We start from the raw sequence: 20507 nt of genomic DNA on the forward strand, positions 1-20507 counted from the left end.
ACTGGGTACCCAGGGCTGTCTGGAAGGCAGCAGCAGTGACTGAGGAGGTTGGACTGGGATGGACAGCTGGGTCCTGCCAGCACTCTGAGCCAGGCCCTTCCCTGAATCATTCATGGCAACTTCCCTGCTCAAACTGCATCTGACTTTTGTGGAAATATTTCCTGTGACTTCATTTTTAGCCCACTGCGTGTAGGAATGTCTTACACCAGGCATTTTTAAGGCTTTTTTTTCCCCTTGCATCTAGCCCAAACTTTCCCTTCCCCAGCTCCACATCAGTGCTTGTCATGCTCGTGTCTCCTGCCCCTCCCTCTCCTCATCCTCCTGCATATTCACATTAACTGGGAGGTAATTAGGGACTGATCCTGTCCTCTGAGTCTTTGTTTCTCCAGACTATGACTTAAATTCTACCCTCCTGCAGCAAACTCCACTGAGATCTTAAGGACTGGTCCTTTTGGGGGTGCACTTGCTGCTGTATCTAGCTCTCAACACAAAGTTCTTTGATATTATAATGTTGTAATGGCAGGAGACCCTGGTTAAGCAAAACCAGAACTGGCTGTCCCTCCCTCCCTCCCTCCCTCCCTCCCTCGGGGGTTTCAGGTTATTAACAGGGCTTTGCTCAGCTGAGCTACAGGGATCTGTCAGGTCTCTGCCCACATTCCTGTCTTGCAGCTTCCCAATTCTCATACTATTTTGGAAAGCAGGAACAAGGCAGGAACAATGATCTGCCTCTCATGGCCACCAATCTTTTGAAGTTAGAAGCTCCTGCTGTCTATCTCTGCCCCACAAGGGGAATGTGTCCCTCTGTGGGTTCAGTTTGCACCCCACCTGTGGCTTGGCAATGCCAGTGCCAGGGCAGGCAGCCCCTGATGATGAACCTGGGCTCCCACCTGCTGCTCTGCCCCCTGGGAGCCTTGCTCTGACTTCCCTGCTTTAAGCCCATTATATCAACTGTTTTATTGCAATAAAAATTAATCCTGGCAACTGCAAAGTCATTGTCTTGGGTGAAACAGTATTTTGGAATTGTTTGGCACCACCTACTTTCAGTAAGCCCCAGTTACACAGGTGTTTCACACTGTTTACTCCACTGTGTAACGTGGAACTGATACCAGCATGAAATGGTTTGCAATCTTTGCTTCTCCCTTTCCTGTGCATCCCCACAAGCAGCAAAGTTGCATCATGTGCTCATTGAAAAACCCTCCAAAGCTCGTGCTGGAGCATTCCCTGTTCTGGGAACCTCACCAGACCTTCATTCCCATTCTGTGCTCTTCTTTTCAGTAGGTGCACTGCTCTTTAAGTCACATCAACAAAAGCTACCAGATCTGTGATACTTCCCTGTAGCAAGGAAAAAAAAGTGGCATTGGAGCCAGAAAAAGAATTTGGTTCTTTAGAATCACGTCTTGGTTTGGGATCTTTTCATTTGCCTCTGGCACTTTACGAGCCCTCCCCTGAGTTTTTCATCCTCTTTCAAGCCTCCTTTTCAGCTGGCTCAGCTTGCAGTCTGTGGTGGGTCTCTTGCACTGTGCACAGGTGTGCCCTGGGACTGGGACTGGCATCACCTGGCACACATGGCTGAGAGGCTGCTGGGCTGCCTGGTGCTGCAGCACAGCATGGATTTGCCAGCAGCACCTGAGTGCTGAAAGCTCCATGTCCCACAGGCCACCTGCCTGCTCTGCTGGATCATTCTTTGGTTTTTGTTTGTGCCTGGTGAGCAGACTGGGTGGTGATGCTCAGGACTACATAAACTGGGTGCAGCCCAAAACTTCCACATCTGCAGCTGTGGCATAACCAAGAGAGGAAACCCAGGAGAACCCAGAGAGCACCAAGAGAAGAAACCCAGGAGAACCCAGAGAACACCAAGAGAGGAAACTCAGGAGAACCCAGAGAGCACCAAGAGAGGAAACCCAGGAGAACCCAGAGAGCACCAAGAGAGGAAACCCAGGAGAACCCAGAGAGCACCAAGAGAGGAAACCCAGGAGAACCCAGAGAGCACCAAGAGAGGAAACCCAGGAGAATCCAGAGAACACCAAGAGAGGAAACCCAGGAGAACCCAGAGAGCACCAAGAGAGGAAACCCAGGAGAACCCAGAGAGCACCAAGAGAGGAAACCCAGGAGAACCCAGAGAGCACCAAGAGAGGAAACCCAGGAGAACCCAGAGAGCACCAAGAGAGGAAACCCAGGAGAACCCAGAGAGCACCAAGAGAGGAAACCCAGGAGAACCCAGAGAGCACCAAGAGAGGAAACCCAGGAGAACCCAGAGAGCACCAAGAGAGGAAATCCAGGAGGCTGCACCTCCCTGCTCCACTTCCAGCCTGGCCTGGTGTGCCAGGCTGGGGCCAGGGCCACAGGGCAGCACTGTGCCAGCACCAGGGAGAGGGCTGGCATTGGGATTTCTGTGTGCCTCAGGATTAGCCCACCACAGCCAAACATGACTAGATTCCACTCGGTGGCACCTGTGCCCAGCACCACGTGCTTCATTTTCATGTGCTGAAGATGGTCTCTGCCGGGTGGCTCTTCCTGCTGGAGCTCCCAAGCCCTGGGCAAAGTCTGGAGAGGAGCAGTGATCAGAGCTACTTGAGAAGTCTCCTTGAAGAGCTCCTATGACATCACTGCTTGTGTCTTGGTGTACCATGTCCAGGACAGTGGCCTGCCAGGCACTGGGCATGACTTCTGGTGTAAACTTGAGCTATCTGGAAAGGAGAGTCTGACTTCAGCATCTTCCAGACAATCCCAGTGGCAGAAAGTATCTGAGGAATCCCACAGACTCACACCCAATTTTCAAGGCCAGCATTTCTCCCAGCATACACAGCCCTGCCCAGGAGGCTAGCCAGGCTCCATTATCTGGAGTTGGAATCTGGACATGAGGAGGCAGGTGCTGGGAAAAACAGGCAGGCACATGAGTAGTCAAAGGCAGGAGCAAGTGTTTCAGGTCTGCACACTCAGCACATTGTACCCCATCCAAGCTGGGCTGGGGATGTTGGAGCAGGGAAACAGGAGCAGTGAGGAGTGTTGCAGGGCTTCTGCCAGACTGAGCACAAGGCAGCACCAACACGCTGTGGGATGGGGAAGGGAATTTCTGACAGTCAGATTCAAAGATTAAGAGGAAAATTATAGGGAAAAAGCCAAGCACAAGGGCTGAAGTACCTGAGGGCTGTGATGAGAGACCCTCTGCCCCCTCAGAGCAGGGCAAGGGGTCAGCACTCCACACCTGACTGGGTGGGACCCCATCTCTGTGGGATAGCCAGCTGCAGCCAGTGCCTGGAGAGCTGCACTGGGACTTGGCACCCTGTGAGGCCTCTGTGCATGAGTGTTCATCTTCCAGATAGAGCCTCAGCAAGGAGAAGGTTGATGGAATTTAAATGGGGGAGATAAGGACTGATCTGGGCTGGGAAGGGTCTCAGGCCATGGCCAGGAAACATCAGGTGCAGAGCAGGGGAGTTGGATCCTGTGCTGGGAGGTGCCACCAGCACAAATCTCTTAATATTCTTTTAGTCTCAGCAAGGCCTTAAAAATCAATCAAAGGATTAGCTAAGCAAATCTGGTTTTGTGGTACATGACCCAGCTTTGTGCAATTGGATCTACCACTGCTCAGGCTCTCCCTGGTGACAGCTTGCTCCTGTGCCACTGCAGCTGCAGGGCTGTGCAGGAATGGCTGCAGCTGGCAGGGAGCAGAGGGAGGAGTGGGGTCCCACCCCTGGCATGCCCTGCTCAGGAGCAGGAGTGCCAGAGCACAGCAGCACTGCAGGGCTTGTGCCAGCCCATCACTCCCTGCCACCAGTGTTCTCTTCACCCAGAAGCTTCTGAGCACTCTCAGGAGAAGTTTCTCCCTGCAGAAGCTCTCAGAAGGGAACAAGAGCCACTGACCCCTTCTCGTGAACTACTGGCTTCGTGTGCCTTCTGTGGCACTTTTCTCTGAGGAACAGGTGACCCCTGAGATCCCTTTTCCTTTGCAGTGGGGGCTCCCTGGCTCCAGAGCCGAGCTGCAGACAGGAACCAGACAGATCTTTCTCTTACCACATGCCCTGCTATGCTTCATCCCCAGAGAACTATTTTTGAGCTACCACCAGTGAGAGAAACAACAACTCTCCCCCAACAAGTCTCCCTTGACATTCTGGCTCCTGGCAGATCAATATTTTAATTCATTTGATGACAACAGCAGCAATCCACCCAGCTGACACCTGGCTGGGTCTGTTCCCAGCCTGGTACAGGAGTGTTTGTGCAGCTTCTGGCAGAGCAGTTTGCTTCCTCTGCAGCTGAAAGTTCCTCCAAGTGACAACATGAGACCTCAGCCCCCTGACAGGGCCTGAATGCCCCAAACACACTGTGGTGCACAGCACTGGCTGACCTGCACGTGGTCACTGGCCTTGCTAAGCAGTCACAATGGCAAAGTGATGTGAGGGATCAGGACACATTGCCTGCAGAGCTCAGCAGTCTCAGTTTGCTGGCAACATTTTCCTCTGCCCCTTTTTCCCCCCAGACTCTCCCCCAACCTGTGGCCAGGTCGGTTCAGCCTTGGTGCAACATAACACGAAGTGATGCCTGGCTGCTGGAGTATCCTGCTCCCTGGAAACTCCTGAGCCTCACAGCTCTGGCCTGTCATCCACTGGGAGCTCATCTATGCAAATCTGCTGCAAGAAAATGAGGGCTATAAATAATGGACACCTTGGGCCTGCATGTCGGTCCAAGGTAATCCATTGCCCTGCTTGAAACAGACCCGGCTATATTTCATCCTTCCACGTGAAAGTTACACGGAATGAAAAGCACCCAGGATAAAATCCAACCTGTACTCGCCTTCTGACCTCAAAAAAAAAGGCAAGAAGTTCCTCAGAGCAAACTGGAGCTGGTGTGGCAGGAGCCCAGTCCTTGGATGCTGTGCTGGGCACTCCTGCTGCTTCTGCCTCCTTCACAATGCCTGCCCTCCTCCCTGCTGGTCTGTTCACTAGGAATGGGAGAATATTGATATATTTGCCCAGCAAAGGGCTAGCTTAGGTGCTAACCAAAACCAGACTGTTCACTTTTGTTGCCTTTAAATAGTTTCAGATGGAATGTGTTCACCCCACAGCACTTCTCTCCTGGCTGCTGCTTTGGGTGGCCCAGTAGTCTTAGGAACACAGGTCACAGAAATCCAGTTAAATTGTTCAATTCTTTCCCTCTCCTAGTTGACAAAGATTTTATATACATGGAAAATATTCAGAAATGTGCATCAAGGTTGGTGGGGGGCATAGAACAGCATCCACAGACTGTGATTCCTCAGCATGAGAAGATGGGACTGCAGGACTGTGAGCAGCCTCTGGAATTGTGAGCAGCATGAAGAACTCACCCAGAGGTGACTTGTTCACTGGTTCTGGTTCTTCAAACAGAAGAAAGTGGCTCTTTGCACAGTGTGTCATTTATCTGCAGAAATCTTTGCTGCAGAATGCTGTGCATGCTGAAGGTTTACATAAAAAAAAAAAAAAACAGATGAAGTTATGGAAGGGTTAAAAAAAGGCTAGTGGCTATTGAATAACAAAGCTCACTTCTGTCATGGGAGATCTCTGCAAGCTGTCAGGCCCTGGGACTATTCTGGAGAGGCAGTGGGTGAGCTGTGTGCTGTCCTGACAGTCGTCCCTACACCTCTGCTGCTGGACAGAGCAGTCATCCCCTGACCTCCTGCAGGCATCTGATGTTGTGTCCCTGTGCCTCTCCTCACCCTGGATTTCCACCCAGATTAACTTTTTCTAAAAATCACAGATTTAGTGTTACAACTAAATTCTGCACTAAATGTATTTTTTTTTTACTTTGAAAAGCATCTGGACAATTCTTTCTGAAAGCACCTTCTGGCTACCCACAGAGCATTCTGAAAAGGATGAGCCTTTAGATAGGCTGGCAAGTCACATAAATGGTAAATACTATTGGTTCTGAGAGTAGAATTTTCCCTGGGAAGTTTGAATTTCTACTTCTGTAACAGCTTGGTTATCAAATAGATGATTTCTATCTTATTAGGTATTTCCATCTGTGGATGGAAAAAGGTTTCATTGCATAACATTGCCAGAAATGCCAGCTTCATGCCAGAAGAGCTTTTGGGCCCCCAGATCAGCCTGTTTAAATACCCAGCTCAGATTTTGGGGTGCTAGGCTGGTGGGTGTGCAGGGAGGGAGGGCCCTGGCCATGTCAGCACCCCCAAGGACAGTGTCCACCAGCAGCTCTGCCCCAGAGCTCCTGCCCCTTCTGAGCATGCTTTTCCAAGGCTTGCATACAAATCTCAGTTCCTTCTTTTCCAGCATGTGTTTGTCCACTTTTAGTCAAGCTTGACTGAAGGAATCTGGGTTTCTGCTGTTGTGGGGGAGTTTTGCAGTGCAGCTGCCCCAGAGGTTCAACCTTGGAGGTGCCAGAGGAAAAGGATGGTGCCTGCAAAGCCAGGTGCATTCCCACCCCATCCTCCACCTTGTCCACCTGCTCTGCTTCTGGAGGGTGAACTGGAAAAGAGCAGAGCCAGAGGTGATCACTTATTGAGAGAGATTCACAGTGCTGAGGAACTCTGAGAATTTTCATTACTCACAAGGATGCATTGCTTTGAGCAGTCACTGGGAATGGATTATCCTTACAACAAAGAACCTGGAGACTGTTCACAGGCAGGAAAAACAGGGAATATTGAAAGAGTAAAACAAGGGAGAGTGTTGACATGAGTAAAAAGAGGAGGGAAATACTGGGCTCAGTGCCTGATTCCTGATCCCTAAACTGTCTTACTGTAGCAATGTGAAAGTAAGGAGGAATAACCCTAATACCACAGCTCCTTGCCATCAAGAAACTCTGTATGAATACAGTACTGCTAAGGTAATTAACCAAATCAGACCTAGTCCAGTGCTGAAAGGGATTTCTTCCCCCAGGGATAAGCAGATGTCTCAATCTAATTATACAAGTTATTTAATCAGAACCAGAGGTTGGGTATTTAATGAAAAGACTCCATAGTGTTGGGGGGAAGCTGCAGCTCTGAGGCAGTGCAAAGGGGGCCCACAAGCTTCCACACCAGTGCAGTTTCTAATGTTCTACCTTTAAGTTACTGTACACAACTTTAGGATCTCAGGATAGCATTTTGAAAGAAAAAAAAAACACATTCTAGCAAAAATCAGTGTCACTGCCTGGTATGGAAAGAAAATTCTTCTAATAGTGTCCCTGGTGCTCCACCCAGCCCGAGTGCTGACACAGGAGCAAACAGCTGTTTGCTCTGAGGAGCTGACAGTCTGTGGTACCGTTTTGTGAGCCTTGCCTCACCCAGATAAGAACTGCAACAGGTGTCTGAACCTGCCCACAGCCCAAGCCTGCCAATAGTGGGGGTGCAGCTGTTAACAGCACAGGCTCACAGGGAAGGGCTCACTGTGCTCTCAGGGACAGGCAGAGCCCCTGGAGCCATGATCCCTGGGATACACAGGTGTCTGAAAAGCAACTGGAGTATCATTCCCACTGGGAAGGCTGTGCTGCTGCCATCAGCACCTCCTGACAATCACAGACTGGGACACTGTGGCATTCACATTTTCTGGAAAAATCCCCTTGCCCAGGATTTTCCTCCTGGGAAGCTGAGAAGCCTCAGAGAAACAGGAAAACAATCTTATTTGCTTCTCCTGTGTTTTGCTCCCTTAGAATGAGTTTGGAGATTGTTTACCCACAGGTGATTGTTTCATTGGTTTCTGCTGTGGGCTATTTTCACTCTTTGGCCAATTGGTGCCAAGCTGTGTCAGGACTCTGGAGACAGCCACAAGTTTTCATTATTACCTTTTTAGCCTTCTGTAAGTATTTTTTCTGTATTCTTTAGTATAGTTTAGTATAGCATTCTTTAATATAATATAGGATCATAAAATAATAAATTAGCCTTCTGAGAACATGGAGTCAGATTCATCATTCCTCCCTTCATCAGGGCACCCAGCAAACACAACAGCACACATCCAAGCTTCAAATAGAACAGCACACATCCAAGCTGCCAGCCACAGCAGGCAGAAAGCAAATCTGTGCTGCTGCTGAGAATTTTGTTGAGAAGGTTGTAGGAAATGCTGACCCCAATAAGTGGGACTGGGAAGAAAGGGGTTCAGAACAGTAGTCAGGGTGAAGAGATGACACATCATTGCACCATGGCTGGAGAGAAAGACCAGATCCTGAGGGCCTGTTGACTGCAGTGGGAGTTTGATGGCCCACAGTGCAGTCAAACAAAACACAAGAAATACAAGTTGTGGCACTGATCAGAGCTTGGATGAGACAGTCCTGTAAGCAGTCTGAGAAGTCCTGGGCCCGTGCCAGTAAGCTACTTGCAACACACAGGAACAAAGGGAAATTTGACTTTGAACTCTGCTGTCCTAGATCCACAATCACAGAATAACAGAATAAGCTGAGTTGGAAGGGACTCACAAGGACCATCCAGCCCAGCTCCTGGCCCTGCACAGAGCCATCCCCAAGAGTCACACCACGTGCCTGAGAGTGTTGTCCAAACACTTCTTGAGCTCTGTCATGTTTGGGGCTGTAACCACTGCCCTGAGGAGCCTGTTCAGTGCCCAGCCACCCTCTGGGGCAGAGCCTTTTCCTAATATCCAACCAAAACCTCCCCTGACACAGCTTCAGGCCATTCCCTCAGGTCCTGTCAGTGCTCACCAGAGAGAGCAGTACCTGCCCCTCCTTTTTCCCTCGTAGGAAAGCTGTAACTGTGATGAGTGTCCCCTCAATCTCCTCTCCTCCAGCTGAACAGACCAAGTGAGATCAGCTGCTCCTCCTCAAGGCCCTTCACCTTCTTCACTGCCCCCCTTTGGACACTCTTTCATCGCCTGCTGTCTTTCTTATACTGCAGTGACCAAACTGCACCCAGAACAGCTGCATTTTCATATGCTGCACAAATAACACCACTCCTTTCATCACCTTGTACCTGCTCCACACCAAACACCCAAGAAAATGAATAAATGAACCCATGAATAAAGCCTGGCTGCTTGTGCAGAGCACAGTGGCTTTGGCTCCAGGAGCCATGCAAAGACATGTCTGCAGTGTGGCACTGGCTGATGGCTCCTAACTTGCTCCTGTGGCACAGCAGGAGCCACTCCTGCCTCATCAACAATGCAGCCCAGTGGGACACAGACAGCCTACATCCAGTCCTCTGCCTTCTTTGAAGCACAAACAGTTTATGAAAAGGAGATGGAGGAACAGTTCTTTTCTAAGGCTTGCCCACTTGCCAGCTCTGTGGAGCTGTAACAGTCTCTGCTCGTGAAGATTTCTCTTCTAGAAGCAAAGCTGTGTGATATCTGTCATTTCAGATGTGATGATCCCTCTGAAAACTCAACTAACTAAAGGCAGTTCAGTTGGAAAGGTGACCAGCTCAGGGTTTGTCTTCACAGGGAGCAGCAGAATGGAAGTTTGAGATCAGGCAGGGGAGCCAGGTTTTGACATAACTCCAGTGAGTGGCCACCTGGTCCCTGTCCCTGGAACCAGCAGAAGCTGTTCTCTGAGGACAATGCATGTCCCCAAGGCAGGTCTGAGTGGGAAGAGGGGCTGCAATCAGAGCACTGGCCATGCTCCAGGCTGAGAGCAAACATGGAATTAATGTCTCTTCCCATCCAAGTCTGTGGAGAGATTTTACAGGCGTCAGTGGCAGCAGGATCACAGCAGAATCTTAAGGCTCTTCCCCTGGAGCCCAGAGGAGTTTAATGGAATAAAGTCTAAGTTGTAATTAATTGGCTTCTACATCTCCTACAGGAAAGAGTTAATGAAGGCACGGCTTGTCTGGCCAAGGGGCTGGTGAGACTCCTGTAGAGCTGACTCACAGGTGGAACACCCTGCCAAGGCTCCTCATCCTCAGCTCCTCCTGCCCCAGCTGCAGCAGGGTGAATCTGGAAAGGTTTATCCCCTGCAGCACCTGCCCTTCCCACTCAGGGCAATGCTCTTGGCTTGCTCAGGGAAACTTTGTCTTCCAGGTGAGCCCATGGTGCTTCTGGACCCCCCATAAGTGCTCTCTATGGTTAATAGAACTATTTAAATGATTGATGAAATGGCCAAAGGGAGGGCAGAAACTTGTAGGTTGCTGAGAAGCAGCACACAGAGAGAAGTTACTGGGTGAGCTAAGGCCTCAGAACTGGCCAGGTTTGATGCTTTCATCATTGAGCTTGGCTCAAAAAGAGATGAAGAAAGGAAAATTTTTGGTGGCACAGAAGAGCACTTACTCAGTGAGATGCTGTCCCAGGCATTATCTTCCAGCCCAGTTGCTCACCACTTCCTTTTCCCTGAAGAGAATGGGACCAGAAAAGAGCCACCAGCAGCATCAGCTCCCCACAGCTGAATTCCAGATCCCTGTTCCAGTGGGAGCAGAGCCAGGTTCACCCTCAGTGTGCTGGGGTGAGGGCAGGGAGAAGCAGAGTAACCTGAAGGCTGCTGCCTGATTCCTGTTCTCCAGAAGCACATCATCACCTGAGAAGTTAATTTCATTAAAAATTGATATTTTCCTTCCTTCTGAACTCACCTTTTGCCTCAGTTATCACAAAAGGGCCGATGAAAAGTCACCAAAAGTGCAACAATTATGACACAGTGACAGTCCAGGCAGAGGAAGGACTCTTGGTCTTGAGAACAACCTGAATTACACCACTTTAAATCCATACTGGCAAAGCATGAATTTATGGATTAGCACCAATCCAGCAGATCAAAGTCTGAGGTGGAGAGTTTAAGCCAGGCATAATTTGTAGTAAAAACAAAATTACAGGGATGCATCCCTTCATCTCCCAACACTTGCACCTCAGCCTTGCCACAAAGAAAATTTCTGCCTCCCTGTTTTTGTGTATCTGTACGTTTCTCAAAACATCTCAGTTTGGGAAGGCAGCCTGGGAAGTGTGGCCTGTCAATGGGAACAGCTCTGGAACTGTGCATCATTAGAGTAACCAGTGTGGAGTGGGGTGAGCAAAGGAACACCCATGTCCTGCACCCAATATGACTGGGAAATGTAAAAATGAACCATTCTCTGCACATTTCCTTCCTCAGCAATTGATCTTTGCTGGACAAGCACAGGAGAGTTCCTGACCAGGTGCAGGTGTGGTGATTCCTGAGCTCCTGTTCCTGCACTCCAGTGAAATAACAGCTGCCTCTGCCCCCTGTTCCAGCTGATATGGGATCGACAAGATCAAGTGATGCCACAACCATGGACACTTTATCTGCTGAATGAATAATCTTTCTTGCTGAAGCCCCACCAAACTCACCCCCAGGTCTTATCTGTTCCCAACTGAGTATTTATTCATGTGGTTGCTTTCTGTAAACTGCAAAGATTCCCATCAAATAGAAACCAAAAAGCTTCATTGTGAAGGTGGAACTGAGCTGAGGACACATAGAGTGAAATTACCAACCTCATTTTGGGAAGAAACACTCAGTGCCTCAGGCAGCTGGTGCTAAGCCCTGCTGTTACCCCTGACCTCCCTGAGGAATGAGTCTGGGTTTAAGGTGGAGATTTTTCTGGCCATTATGCAGAGATAGGAGAGACTTCCCCAGGATGAGGGGGGCAGAGCTCTCCAGGGCTGGTGGGCAGGGACACCAGCAGCAGCAAAGGAGAAGAGAGGACCCTGGACCCTGGACCCTGCCCTACCCCAGCAAACCAGAAAAATCCCATTTGGCTTTTGGAGAAGGGCTCCAGATCTCCCATTTGGAGAAGGGCTGGGCCAGATGGAAGAGGCCAGGGCAGGCAGCTGCCCAGCAGCTATCACTCTCCCTTCTGCCTGCAGCACCAGCACAGCTGGATGACCACACAGCTGGGAGCTCTGGGCAAGGATGTTTTGTGCACACAGAACTCCACAGCACTTGAATGCTGGCATTCACTGAGGGTAAATACCAACATTCCTGTGCTTCTGTGCTCTCATTTCTATTATAAATGCTAATCAAAGAGTTTGGAGCAAAGGACACACAGAGAATTCAGAATGTGCGGGCAGCAAACGTATTTCTCTAAAGCTGGAAAATAATTCTATTTTCCTTTCTTACTTTGGCTGAATCCAATATAGATTTGACCCAACTATCAGAATTGCAAAACTCAGGCTCCACCAGACTCCTAATGTTTTGTTCCTAAGCAATGGGTAGTTGCAAAGACAAGGTAACATTTCAGAAGGTAAGAAATCAGTCCCCAAAATTCACACTTCTGAATAATCAGCTTTGCAGAAGCAGCTTGTTTTCCACAGTAAAGAAGAGCTTTTTTTAAATTCAAACCCTTCAGCAACATTAACATTCTTGGTGCAGGTCCCTGCCCTGTCATAGCTCTTATCTCAAGGACAGCACCTCGACAGCCAAATGCCACATCCGTCACATGGGAATATCAGCAACTGTCCAGTCATCTTGAGCACAAATAAAGTGCACAACCCACAGCTCTGTGTCCTATCAGCTGCCTTCTAAAGCTGCCACACACACCTCAAAACACGAGTAAGACTGTTTGTTTCATTCTGGCACTTCCTGGGCACACAGGATGAGCCAATATTGTGAAAACAGCCGGGAGAGGCAGGAGAGCCACAATGCAGAGAGACACTGCAGCACCACCCCCGTGCTCCAAGCCATGCAGAGCCACTTGTGGAGATGGGATGTGCATGGATTCATCTCTGTGCACATGCACAAGCCCTGCTGGAGGTGGAGTGGGGCGAGCAGAGCTGGTGGGTTATCCCTGCCTCCTCCTGCCTGTGATAATCCTAAAGGCTGTGGTGCATGGTGGTGGATGTGTGTGTACATCTTTTTCCCTTTGTTTTGTTTATTACTTTTAATCCCCTGGGGCATATCTCTGAGCTGAAGAACTTTAGAGCTGATATAGCTTTTTAAAGTGGGGATTATGTAAATGCATATTATGGGCTTTCATAAATAGGGATTATTTGTCGACTACATTTGAGCGCTTCCTTTGGAGCCATTAAGGTCTGTTGTGTAAACAGGAATTTAGTGACTGCCTAATCTAAATTTCATTGATTCAATAAAAGATCACAACTGCGTTTTTTGCTTTCATTTTGGTCTCATGAGAACATATTTCTGGACAATTTTCAAATAATTACAGGACTGTATATGACTACAGCTAATCACAGTGAGCGCACCTCACACATTTGTATTAACTGTTCTCCCTGATTTATTCTCTAGTTCTCTTCCTCTCTAGTTTTAAATTCACTGTTTAATTTTTAATTTTTTAAATTCACCGTTGTCCCAGCCACTAACCTGTTAACTGTCACTCACCAAATTAAGAATTCAGCATGTCTAGATGAGCAAAGCAAAAAAAAGATTTTGCCAAAAGATATAGCCACACAAAAAAAGTTGTAAAAATTTCTTATCTGTGCTCCTAGATATCCTAGACAAAAAACATTTGGGCGAAATGCTACAAATTCTGGGAAATGCTGCCTCGTCTCAGGGCAGTTTCACCCTCACAGGCAGATTTTACTTGGAGAATTGACTCTTGGCCTCCTCTCAGCTGACAGGAAATGAAGGTGCAGAGATGGGGCAGAGCCCCTGCTCTGTCATTTTTGTGCTGAGAATAACACAGGAATAGGCAGGAGGCAGTGAGGCAGAAAGAGTAAAGAAGGTTTTATTCAAGAGAATTGCATGGTTTTTTATAGAGTGATATGATAGATTTTATTTGATTGGATAATTTAAAAAAATCATCTTCTTCATACACTGTCTTTGAGAAGAAGAGAAAGAAGAAGTAGAAAACACCACTTGTAGGTCAGAACCCAGGACATTCCCCTGGCTGCCCTGGAGGATTCGAGACCCTGGCAGGGGGCTTGGAGACCTTGGCACAGAGTCAAAACCACCTGTGCCTTGGATTTTAGCCCATGGAAACAATTACCAACTTTGTGTGAAGATGTACAAGCCACAAGGGTTTGAGTAGAATGTAAGTTTATCACAGGGTGAAATGTAGAATTTTGGGGGTTTAGAATGGGGGTTCAGGAGGCAAGATGGGGGAATCTGGGCATGTCCAGTCTTTCCCCTTGTCCTCCATCTTCTGCTGTGATGGTGGCACTTCTGGATTGGTTTAGAGTACAGACAGACTGTCTAACATGGGTGATAGGGATTGGAAAATTATTGTAAATAGTGTACATGTAGGTTTTAGTATAAAAAGCCAACACCACCCCAAGGGCGGTCAGTGTGCCACAACCTGACCTGCCAGACAGATCTCAGCAGATCAGAGAAGGAATCTTATTGATAAGGAAAAATAAACAACCTTGAGAACGAGAACAGCAGAGTTCTGACTCCTCCTTCAGCTGCTGGGCTGGGAAAAGAGACTTGTACACATCTCGGGGCTGTCCTGACCACAGAGACCCCCGAGACCTGTAGACTGTTGATGCTTAAGAAGTTATCACATCCTTACAACTCCCTAAAATCCTCACAAGCCTCTGTGAGAAACACTTGCCCTTTCTCTCTCTCTGTCCCATGGTATCCACACTGCTCCAGTGTTCCATCCAGCTGTTCCAGCTGATGTCTGAGAGGGGCCCAGACAGCAGCAGCAGCTGTTCCCTCCGTGCAGGAGGCCCAGATGTTTTCCCAGATGCCCTGAGAGGACACAGCTCCTCATCCCAGATTCCCAAGCAGCCCTGAGTGCCCTGGGGCTGGGCAGGGCACAGCAGAGCAGGGGCTGCATCCCCAGCAGCTCCCTTGCTGTGCACAGCAGCCCCAGCTCGGCTCCCTCCGTGCTCAGCCTCCTCATTATTATTATTTCAGTCCTCCCACCAGCCTCAGATCCAGCTGCATTAGGCAGGTTCTGATGCTGTCACAGTCACACAGAGAATGAATCATATTGAACATTGCCCATGGGGTTGTTTATTCCTTGAAGAGGGAATGGACTGCATGCCAATATCCCTGGCAAGGCTTAATGAAGGAACTAGCTTTTGCTAGGAAACCTTGATGCCCTCCTACAGGGATTTTACTGGATGGTGTGGCTCTGAAAAGCTGTGTAAAAATATAATTTTTATATATATATATATATTTATATTTTTAATATATATATATAATATTATATTATATTATATTATATTATATTATATTATATTATATTATATTATATTATTATATTATATTATATTATATTATATTATATTATGTTATATTCATAGAATAAAATATATTATATCATATATAAATTATATATTAATATAATGAGAAATATAATATATAAAATATATAATAATATAATGAGATATATTTTATATATATATTATATTAAAATATCATAAAATATATAATAAACATTATTAAGAAAAATAGGAAGAGACTTTCAACATAATGAAATCTTGGTATGGTCTTTCAAGGTGTGCAGCTCCTCAGTCCCATGTCTCAGTGGAGACAGGGATGCCAGGAATATGCAGATCTGACTTTTGAAGTTAGTGCTTGTACAAGCATCTTCATCCTTCCTGTCCTCCTCACTTTGGGTCAGCACCCTGTCCTTTGCTTTTATCTCCTTCGTGTTGTTTAACAAAAGAGAGAACTTTGCCACCTGGCTCTGACTTCTGGAGCTGGGAATCACTGAGGGAGGAGTTAAATGGGAATTTTGCATCTTCCCCTGCTGTTTGCTGATGCCAGTTTTTAAACTGTACTTCTACTAAGCAGAACAAGGCCAGAGCACAACCAGTGCACAATGCCCTGGTTTACAAAGATCATTTGATCAAAGATGAACCAGCACTACAGTGCAAACAGTCTGTGATGGGCACCTCACTTATCACACGTGATGTGGTTTCTCCTTTGGTAATTTCTGAAACATATAGAACAGATGAGGGTTTGAAATGCAATCCAGTCTTTAGCCTTTAGAAATGATTAATTCTATTAATGATTTACTGATTTACACACAGCTTATTTTGCATAAAGTTAGTGCTGGGCACATTTATTCATTGTGATTCCCTTAAAAATGGATATAAATATCAAAAGCAATTGGCTACCAAAAATTTTAATATTACTGCACTGCATCATGGAGAGTTGACATGAATATGAGTCTAGGTCAGAAAAAATATAGAGAAAATGCTTAACCAAGTATGATATTTTACAGCATGTCACTGAATCATTTGAAAGGCTTCTATTCATTACAAACGTGTGCAGTGTGGGCAAAGGATTCCTCAGGAAAATAAGAAAGATGAATTATTCTCCTGATGAAATATGCTCCATGATCTATGGAACCCATCTCTCCTACCAAGTCCAGCCTTTCTCTAGGGCTGCACACCTGAAAAGAGAATATATGTATACCTGGGTTCAGTGAAAGGAGCTCAGTACATGTAATTCCACACCAAAAAATGCACATGTTCAATCCCAAACTTGTCCCCAAAGCCAGTGGGTAACTGGGACTGCCAGCGGCAAGGAGTGTCACCCTCCTAGCTGCTCTTCCCATGATCCAACCAAACAAGGCCCAGCAGCTCCCAGGCCCCTGACAGGATGCTGAGCTCTTGCCATGGACCAGCCCCAGCCCCGTGGCTGCTGAAGGGCAGGAGCAGCTCCTGGCTGTTGTCACTGCAAGCCTGGAGCAGGAGACAGAGCTCTCCAGCCCTGGGTGATCCCAGGCTGGACACCCCAGGGTGAACCAGGACGAGGGTCAGCGTGGGTCAAACCAGTGATCTCAGGGTGGCTGTGGCAGCACTTTCACCCTGTGGCACGGTCCCAGCCCACAGGGCCACCAGGACAGGGTGCCAGTGAAGGCAGAGGTGGGCACTGTGCTGCCCATGTGCCACTGTGGGGTGTGGCAGTTTGGTCCCCCCAAACCCAGAAGTTCTTCTGTCTGCTGGCTCCAACAGTCCCAGCACACAGGGCTGGAGGACCCCGGCCCAAACCAGTGCTTTGGTACCCTGAAATGACAAAGTGCCCCCAACACACAGGAGGGGATGTGGCACACCTCACAAAAAGCCTTTTGGAAGGCTGCAGTTAATGTCCTTAGCAGCAGCAAAGCCACCCTGCCCAGCTGAGGAGAGTGCAGGGCATCTTGACATGTTACACTCGTACACGTATTGATCCGACAGTCCATTGTTCACCAGAGCCCTTGGCAAAGGTCACTGTCTCTGCTCCCATCCTACAACAGAGCACAAAGATTAATTTTTAGAAGTGCTGAATGCTCCTGGTGCCCACCCTGATTCACTTTGGGCCTCAAGCCCCAGATGAAGTCTGGAGCTGGCTTAATTAAGACATCCCTTGCCCCTCTCCCAGCACTGCCAGACATGTCTGCTTCTTGTTGTCATTGTCTTTTCCCACAAATTCCTCCACCCTTTATCCTGTGCCAACCCTCAAACCGGCTCAGAGACTTGCCTCTGAGGCAGCATCCAAGACCCACATTTCCCATGACGCCCAAACAATCTCAGATCCTCATTTCTTGGCCCTTGCTGCTCTATCCCATGCAGCGCTTAGGAAGGAGCTCCCACCTTTCCGGGGTCCAAGTTTACCAAAAAAACCTCAATCACGACTTTCAACGTCCCAGATTGGTCTCGATTAGGACGCAGTCCAGTGGCTGAGCCCCAGGGGCCACCCCCGCACAGCAGCGGCAGGAACCAGCGCTCCCCACCTGCCGAGCAGCAGCCAAAATCCAGCGGGCACAGGGAGCGGGCAGAGGATGCGGGCACAGGAAGAGGGCACAGGGAGCAGGCAGAGGGAGCGAGCAGAGGGAGAGGGCACAGGGAGCGGGCACAGGGAGCAGGCAGAGGGACCGGGCAGAGGGAGCGGGCACAGGGAGCAGGCAGAGGGAGAGGGCACAGGGAGCAGGCAGAGGGAGCGGGAAGAGGGAGAGGACACAGGGAGCGGGCACAGGGAGAGGACACAGGGAGCGGGCAGAGGATGCGGGCACAGGAAGAGGGCACAGGGAGCGGGCAGAGGGAGCGAGCAGAGGGAGAGGGCACAGGGAGCGGGCACAGGAAGAGGGCACAGGGAGCAGGCAGAGGGAGCGGGCAGAGGGAGCGGGCACAGGGAGCAGGCAGAGGGAGAGGGCACAGGGAGCGGGCACAGGGAGCGGGCAGAGGGTGCGAGCAGAGGGAGAGGGCACAGGGAGCGGGCACAGGAAGAGGGCACAGGGAGCAGGCAGAGGGAGAGGGCACAGGGAGCGGGCACAGGGTGCGGGAAGAGGGAGAGGACACAGGGAGCGGGCACAGGGAGAGGACGCAGGGAGCGGGCACAGGGAGAGGGCAGAGGATGTGGGCACAGGGTGCGGGCACAGGGTGCGGGCACAGGGTCCGCACTACCCCCGCGCCCGGCCCGCGCGGCCGGCAGCAGCTCGGCATGAATGAACCTCGCTCCTCCAATCGGTGCCCGCTCCGCCGCGGGCCGCCCCGCCCATCGCCCCCGCCGGCCAATCCCGTGGGCAGCGCCCTCCCGCCGCCGGCCAATGGCGAGCGCGCGGCGCGGGGCGGCGCCCTCCCGCCGGCGGCGCCCTATGGCGGGGCGGCGCGCGCCACCCGCGGCGGCGGGCGGGCCAATGGGGCGCGGGGGCGGGGCGGGCGCGCGGCGGCCCCGCGCCCCGGCGCGCGGCTCTAAAGCGCGGCGCGGGCGGCGCGGCGCACACGCGATGGCCGCCGCCGCGCAGTACCTGCCGCGCTCCGCCGCGCTCATGCACCCCGACGGCGACCGGCTGCACCAGGGCACCACGTACCGCGAGGTGCAGAAGATGATGCACCACGAGTACCTGCAGGGACTGGCCCCCGCCGCCGGGCACGCCGTCGGGCTGGCGCACCACCAGTGGTTGCCCAGCGCCGGCACGGACTGGGGCAGCGGTGGGGGCGGCGGGGGCGCGCACCTTCCGCCCGCCGAGCACGCCAAGGGCGGCCCGCCGGGACCCCGCGAAGAGCTGTCCGCCGCCGCCTTCCACCACCGGCCGCACCTGGTGCACCAGCCGGCGGCGGGCGGCGCGGCGGGCGGCTGGGCGCAGGGCGGCGCGCACCACCTGCCGCCCATGTCCCCGCCGTCGGGGCAGCCGCTGCTCTACGCGCAGCCCTATGCGGGCCTCAACGGGATGCTGGGCCCGCCGGCGCCGGCGCTGCACCACGGGCTGCGCGACCCGCTGGGCGCCGAGGAGGCGGGCGGCCACGAGCTGGCGGCATCGCCGCCGCCGCTGGGGCCGCCCGAGCCGTCGGACGAGGACGCGCCCAGCTCCGACGACCTGGAGCAGTTCGCCAAGCAGTTCAAGCAGCGGCGGATCAAGCTGGGCTTCACGCAGGCCGACGTGGGGCTGGCGCTGGGCACCCTGTACGGGAACGTCTTCTCGCAGACCACCATCTGCCGGTTCGAGGCGCTGCAGCTGAGCTTCAAGAACATGTGCAAGCTGAAGCCGCTGCTCAACAAGTGGCTGGAGGAGACGGACTCCAGCACGGGCAGCCCCACCAACCTGGACAAGATCGCGGCGCAGGGCCGGAAGCGCAAGAAGCGGACGTCCATCGAGGTGGGCGTCAAGGGCGCCCTGGAGAACCACTTCCTCAAGTGCCCCAAGCCCTCGGCGCACGAGATCACCTCCCTGGCGGACTCCCTGCAGCTGGAGAAAGAGGTGGTGCGGGTCTGGTTCTGCAACCGGCGGCAGAAGGAGAAGCGGATGACGCCGGCCGGGGTCCCGCATCCCCCCATGGAGGACGTTTACGCACAGGCGGACACTTCGCCGCTGCACCACGCGCTGCCCGGCGCCGTGCAGTGACTGCCCCGCGGCCCCGACGGCGGGCAGCGGGGGACGCGTTTTAATTTATTCTCAGACTGGCCCGGCCGCCCGCTCCGCGCCCCGCGCTCTATTTATTCGCCCGCCGGAGCCGCAGCGGCCGCCGCAGCAGTAGCCAAAGGTTTGCGATCTCTAATTTATTCCCTTCCTCGCGCGGCCGGGAGGCGGCGGCGCCCCCGGCTCGGCCCCTCCCGCTCTGCCCGGCCCGGCCCGCCCGGGGGACGCTTCGAAACCATTTCCCGGCCCGTCTCTATTTATTTCTAACCGTGCGCGGAGCTCGCACCCTCCCGTTGGTGGGTTCAGTCCGGTCCATTCCCTGGGGGTTTCGGTTTTTGTTTGTATCTCTTATTGCAAAACCAATGTAGACTGCGAGGGTACGTTTCTATTTATGTTATAGTAAATATTTTATTACTTACATAAACCATTTACCCAGGAACCGGTCTCGTGTCGTCTTTGCAGGCTCGGAGCGCGGCCGTCGGGGCCGGTGGCGGCGGCGCTGCCTTGGCCGAGGTCCCCGTTGCCGGTGGCCCCCGAGCCCCGTTGCCGGTGTCGGCGGTGCCCGGCGGGGTTTGCCGGGTTTTGCTTCCCTGCGTGGACGCGCTTTGTGCACTGCCGTGTTCCCCGCACCTTTCCCCGCAGGGTTTTGACCGATCCGAGCGTGGCTCTCCGCGCTGAGAACACAGAACAGCCCGCACGGAACTTTCCTCCCACGTACCGCAGGGGTAATCCGCGCACGCTGCTGTTGCTGAGTAGATTCTTTCTGCTCAAACCACGCTCTTCGCTTTTTCTGATGTCACCAGCTTTTCCTTGTCGAGGTTTCATGCCCGAATATTTGGTGGTTATGCCGAGAAAGGCTGAAAATCCAGTTTTCTGCGTTATCGGTTCTTGGAAGAATAGTCCTACATCTCTGCTC

The 20507-nt window shown here is 51.4% G+C and overlaps 1 protein-coding gene and 1 long non-coding RNA gene across 2 annotated transcripts; one reads left to right on the plus strand and one right to left on the minus strand.

Annotated features, from left to right (window-relative positions):
- Nucleotides 1–15858: 15858 nt before the first annotated feature.
- LOC132338779 (uncharacterized) lies at nt 15859–18074 on the minus strand. The gene is made up of 3 exons (XR_009489534.1): nt 17328–18074; nt 16808–16981; nt 15859–16144 (listed from the first exon to the last, which is right to left on the minus strand). It is a non-coding gene; the product is annotated as an uncharacterized LOC132338779 (long non-coding RNA).
- A 384-nt stretch (nt 18075–18458) lies between these two features.
- Nucleotides 18459–20030, plus strand: POU3F1 (POU class 3 homeobox 1). The gene has a single exon (XM_059868823.1). The coding sequence runs from the start codon at nt 18461–18463 to the stop codon at nt 19574–19576; it is 1116 nt and encodes a 371-aa protein (XP_059724806.1). The 5' UTR covers nt 18459–18460; the 3' UTR covers nt 19577–20030.
- Nucleotides 20031–20507: the final 477 nt, after the last annotated feature.

This window comes from Haemorhous mexicanus, chromosome 27 (assembly GCF_027477595.1).
Source record: "Haemorhous mexicanus isolate bHaeMex1 chromosome 27, bHaeMex1.pri, whole genome shotgun sequence".
NCBI lineage: Eukaryota > Metazoa > Chordata > Aves > Passeriformes > Fringillidae > Haemorhous > Haemorhous mexicanus.